Source organism: Chrysochloris asiatica, unplaced genomic scaffold, assembly GCF_000296735.1.
Source record: "Chrysochloris asiatica unplaced genomic scaffold, ChrAsi1.0 scaffold00017, whole genome shotgun sequence".
Lineage (NCBI taxonomy): Eukaryota > Metazoa > Chordata > Mammalia > Afrosoricida > Chrysochloridae > Chrysochloris > Chrysochloris asiatica.
In genome coordinates this window covers 6383905-6389904 of record NW_006408535.1, presented here as the reverse complement: position 1 = coordinate 6389904, position 6000 = coordinate 6383905, and the positions used below count along the sequence as shown (strand labels likewise).

At 34.2% G+C, this 6000-nt stretch overlaps 1 protein-coding gene across 1 annotated transcript in view; it reads left to right on the top strand.

Annotated features, from left to right (window-relative positions):
• The window catches only part of CTAGE5 (CTAGE family, member 5), a 94834-nt gene that overhangs the window by 65106 nt on the left and 23728 nt on the right, over window positions 1–6000 (top strand). The window contains 4 exon segments of the mRNA XM_006878201.1: window positions 328–388; window positions 880–915; window positions 2259–2326; window positions 4719–4798. Coding sequence (XP_006878263.1) covers window positions 328–388; window positions 880–915; window positions 2259–2326; window positions 4719–4798 — 245 coding nt within the window.

Below are 6000 nucleotides of genomic sequence, written 5' to 3'. Positions count from 1 at the left end.
TACATGGAGGGGATTATAATCATTGTAATGAAACAAGGTGTATGATTTGTTGAATGTAAAACTGATGATCTGCCCTGTAAACTTTCACTCAATCCACAATTAAAAAAAAAAGGTGCTTATAAAATGACTAAGTCTAGTTTTAACCTTGGCTCTTTCCTCACGGAATAAAGATTTAGCAGTAGTCTTGGTAGCTGTGTTACTTCATTTTATCTTATGAAGAGTAAGCTTGAGTTTTATCTAAAAGAAAAAAATGATCTTTTTAGTTTTATAAAAAAAATAATTTCTTTAGAATATGTTAATAGTAAGATAATTATAATTTTCTTATAGACAGCGAGCCAAAGATCTTGAAGAAGAATTGGAGCGAACCGTACTATCTTATCAACGTCAGGTATATATGTGTGTGATTTAAAACAATTTTGATTTTTTAATATTTCTATTTTGCTACAGCAATATAGGTACTTGACTAATTGTACATCTCTCTTGAGATGTTGCCTTTGACTTTGTAATATTTCCAGGGAGCCCAAGATTCTAGGATAAGAGACCTTGGTCAAAGTTGCCCTGTCTCCTGTTGTTTTGGGAGCATCACATAATTAAACATATGTCTTATATTCAGTCAGGCTTGACTAATTGCCATAATTGGTAACTCGTGTTATAGTTGATTATTACATAAAGTGAAAATTTGCTAGAAAAAAATTTCAATTGTCTTCATATTTAGTTTAGTTTTTAAAATATAATGGGGTTAATTGAATACAGGAAAACTTGCTGTTAAAATGTTGCTTACTGAATTTTTCAGAGCTGCTTGGGCTAATTGTAGATGTGCCCAATTTTAAAATTAAGAAAAATAGTTTTCAGTAATATTTTAATGACTTTCTTTTTCAGGTTATGTCTCATGAGAGAAAAGCAAATGATAATTGGGTAAGTTTAAATTATTTTAGGCTCCTTTATCAAATTATACTTTTTCCTTTCAGAAAAATACTGCTCATTTGAATTAGGTGAAAAAAGGTAGCATTTTTAAAACATCCATTTCTAATTAGTAAATAATGTAGTAAATGATGTTTCTTACCAAGTATACTTTGATATAACACAATCACTTAGAAAATCTGATGTTTTCCCTTCTTTACTTTTTGCATATTGTTTCTTTGTAAGGAGTTTATTTTTATTCTTTGTGAGAAGTTTATACTCTTTTTGGGGGAGGTGATGTGATTATATTCATAGATTTACTGTTTCAGGGCACATATCACTTTTTGGTTAGTTAAAGTAATTTCTTATGTATAGTTCACAATGTTAAGTGAACACAAATATTTGCTTTTGCTTTTAGAAAGTTATGGTTGTGGGCTCAGTTGTGTCTTTGTATAGTAGATCTGTTTGCCCTAGTGGGTTGCATATGTTTGGCAGGTCTGATGTACCTACCACACAATGCTTCTGATAATCTGGAGAATCCATAGGTTGACTGGGAAACATTTCAGTATTCCTTATAAGTTTAACCTTTGCTCATAACTACCTGGGAATATTACATGTTCTTGGTATTTATTACAAATTTAAGCTTTATTTTTCTATAACCTATATAATGAGAATAACCTTTAATTTTATTGAAGTGTGAGGCTTTCTGCTCCCACAAAAATTTACAACCTCTGAAATCCTGTACTGGGTTGCTATGAGTAGGAACAGACTTTGCGGCACTTAACAACAACAAATATAGAAGAGTATAAATGTAGAAGATTTATTGAAATATGATCTATATAGTGTTATGTACTTAATCAGTATATAATATGCTTTGATCATATTATATATATTATAAAAAGATGACCAGTGTCTTCATGTACCCTTTATAAATTTACAGAATATTAATGAGTTCTTTCAAGAGGTGGTTATATTGTTCCATAGCATTGCTGCCCTCCATAATGATCCTGAGTCTCCCATTTTTATCACCCCAAACTTTGGTCCTTTTCAAATATCTCTTGTTAAATTATATGGATATTTAAAGTATCTAATAATGCAAGACTTGGATTTCACATCTAAATAACAGCATTTATTGTCAAGCACACGATTAAACTCTAACCTGACGGTTACATGAAACCCATTATCTTTCAAAGTTGTTTCCTAAATTTAATTTTCTACATTGAGCTTACGGAAAGGAAGGAATACTTAAGTGATTATGATATCTATTATACCATTGTTACAATAGTTATTTGTGTTTATATATTTTATTTTGTTTGTAGCAATGTAATTTTTATAAAATTAAAAATTTTGTTTTGAAGTTGGTAGCTCAGAATGCAGAAAGAAAACTCAACAGTTTAAAGAAAGATAATGCTCACAACAGACAAAAGTAAGTATTTTAGAGGGAACACTTTAAAAAACTCATTTTTATATTTACTCTTAGCAGTTTTGTTATCACAATAAGAAAAGTTGAAGTGAGTCCAGCATATCTAGTTGTGAAATAACTATTCATTTTATACTGGTGGTAGTGGTGGTGTGCCATGGAGTCAGTTCCGACTCATAGCGACCCTGCATAGGGTTTCCAAGGCTGTAAATCTTTATGGGAGCAGAAAGCCTCATCATTTTCTCCCACGAATGTCTGGTAGTTTCAAATTGCTGACCTTGAAGTTTACAGCCCAATTCCTAACCACTGTGCCACTAAGAGTGAGTATTTCTTGTTTGTTTAGAAAATACTATAAAAGCAAAGAATAAATGTTTTCCTTTTAGAATTTTTAAAAAATGTTTTATTGTGAGTTATGTGATAGTTTACATGGAAGAACATTAGCTTCCTATCGTATATTCATATCTTATCATATATCGTTTCATTGCCATGCTTACAATCCCCTCCATGCATCATCAAACAACCAAATGGTATATTCTGCGATACTGCCCCTCAGTCGTCAGCACACAGCCCCTCTCCCTCTCTAGATCTAGAGTCCCCAGCTGCATCATCTCTCCATGTCATCATCTCTACATCCATCTCTGCCGTCACTGTTTTTCTGGGTAGGGTCTCGCACTCTGCTCTTCTTCCTTGATGGTTCCAAGGACTTCTGCTCCTGGACTGCAAAGTTAACCACTCTCTTCCTTTTGCTTCCAAATGTCTACCTTTACATTTCCAACCCTCACAGTCTGTCCTGATAGCAATTATTCACTATTGTACCACAAGGGTCCTGTCCTCATCTCCTTCATCAGCCCCGCACAGACAGATTGGATACTACTCAGTGGAGATTCTACCTTCCTTGGCGCCCTCTGGAACTAGGTTCCCTCTTGAAAGCTTGTAAGCCAGTCACTTCTTGTCTTTGTAGCACCCCCACCCCCACCCCCACCCCATTTTGGGTAGCCAATGTCCAAGTTGCCCATCCCTGCCTACCCTGTGTATCGAGGGGATGGGGATGATCCTTGCTGTAAAGATTTGTTCCCTCTTTTGAGTTACTTCATCCACAGGTGTAGGTCAAGTTCATCAAATTGTATCAGATTACTCCTTTTTTCCTCTTCTTTCTTCGTCTAGCTGAGTTCTGATCATCCAGCCATTGAAGCCAAGTCAAGTGGGTATTATCTACAAGTGTGGGTGTTCTTGTACATATGCCCTCACTTCTTATCCGCTGTGCACTTCACTCTCCACTCTAGTCCTCTGTGGGTATGTCACTGACTCTGGGCCCAGGAATCCCCAGGTCTTGCCATACTGCTGGCCAACTAGGTCTCCACCTGGGTTCACAGGAGTCTATTGAACATGGTAGGACTTAGCTCACAGCTTCATTGCTGTTTTTCCCTCAATTCCCCTTATTGGTGACTGACTGAATGTCTACTCATATATTCCCCATGAGTCTTAGTTTTGGAAGGGGGGGTTTGCCCTGAGGGGACCCAACCACTTGCCTTGATGTCTCCTGGGCGAGCAACTTGCTTGTTCTTGTAAGTCGGACTGCTTATATTGTTTTGTATTTTTCCTGTCCATCTTTCTTTCAAGAAGTATCTTCTGTTCTTCTAGCTGCTCCAGGCTGTTCTGCTTGGCCTTTCAAGTGGAGATTTCCCACCTCAGAAGATTCTGGATGGGGTTCTTTGAGGATTTTAACCAGAGTGTAATAAATTTCATGCCAGACTATACTGTTAACATTAGTCACTATTATTGCTAGTCTTCTTGCTTGCCTTGTCTACTCTCAGAAATAAAAATGAAGTGATTTAATGTTGTATTTCACATTTGATGGTCAAGAACTATAAATGATTCTATTAAAATAACACATTTTTGAGATAACGTTTAAAATAAAATGGTAGGAGGAGTTAATCTGAGTTACAATTTTATACTGTGATAGGATTTATATGGGTCACATGACAGTGGAAAGCATACATGACTCAGAATAAGAACCCCTGTTAGTTCTGTCCTTTAGATCATTTAAATTCTTCTGTTCAGTGCCCATGGTTGTAAAATGAGGTACTTGGAGGTAGGTCCCTTCATTTCTAAAATTTGGATTCTATAATATAATGCTCATTGCCTTCTAATTTTGAAAAAAGAAAATAATTTCAACTAAACAACACTGTAACTAGGCCCATAAGAGACTTGTTACCCCAAAATAAACTGTAGCAGCTAAAGAAAGATATTTTGATCAGAATGATTTTAGAGGATCTTTTTCTTCTATGCAGTTAATGAGATAGTGAAGTATAACTTGTACTTAGTAGTGGCATAGGTTTTGAAATATGGGTGCATTTCTTGGATGAGTAGCTTTGAGATATTTGTTCTTTATTTACAGATTAACAGAAGCAGAGTTTAAATATGAACTTTTGGGAAAAGATCCTTATGTACTTGATGCTCCAAATACGTTTGGCAGAGGTAATCTTTTTTTTAAGTCCTTCCTTTAAAATATGTACATATATATGTGTATATGTGTGTGCATATTACATACAGTTTACATTAGTGTAAATTACTATTATTATTTATAAATAGTTTGGGGGCCATGGTTCTACTCTGAGCACTCCCACAAACTTCCAAGTTTCTGGGTTTATTTCCAAAGCAATAATGGTAATAGTCACTGCTTTACTTTTTGAGGGGGATTTGGTAAGTTGGTGCATATTAACTACAGTGAGCACCTTTAAAAACAGTGTGCCTTACATATAGTTGGTACTCTGTAACTATTTGTTCAAAGACTGAGTAGGAGGTCATTTAAATAGAATAGCATTGTGACCATTTATTTATTACTTACCTATCCTTTGTAATTTTTTTGAATTATAATGGAAAAATGAGAATTACAAGAGTCAGTTTAAAGTATTCATAAAAAGGTGGGAAAACATTACTAATTGAGTTTTATTGCTTTTAATTGCCCCAATAGGGAGCCATGTCTGTGAATTGCTGTCCTTCATTACTCAGTAGCATCTTTAATTTTGGAGTTATTGACCAAATAATTAAAAATTTTCAAAATATTTTCAGTTGAATTAGAATTAAGCTTAATAGGCAGTAAAAAAGAAACCCATCTTTTGTATAGAGTCCCATTTTCATAATCTTTGAAAACTTAAGTCACTTTGTGAGAGTTAAATTTTTACATTTAAAAAAATGTTTCTACATTTAAAAAGTATCAGATTACTAGGAATTCAAATTTAACACAATTTGGAGTGGTGGATATTACACCAAAGGGGAGTTTTACTTGAACCCAAGGCAGTAGTCTCAAAGAAGGTAATAATGCTTTCATATTTTATTGTACTTGTAGTTAGATGTTATATAAGCTATACTCAATGAAATTTAACATGTATAAAAGTGTTATTTTGGTGGTAGTTAAAGATTTTGTGTGTGTGGTTATTTTTTTGATCTTTAGCAAATAAATGGTGATAGTGATGTTTATAAAATGTAGAGCTCTTGGTTATATGAATTAAAAGATGTATTTGATGAATTAGTATATGTAATCTAATTTTTCATTGGTAATGAATCAAAAGTAATTTGTAATGCTTCAAAGTGTTCTATGCATTGTTCTGCTTCTTAGAATGAGAGCTTTACTCTAGTAGTCCATGGCCCAATGCAGTCTATCTAGCCCTGAGCCCTTC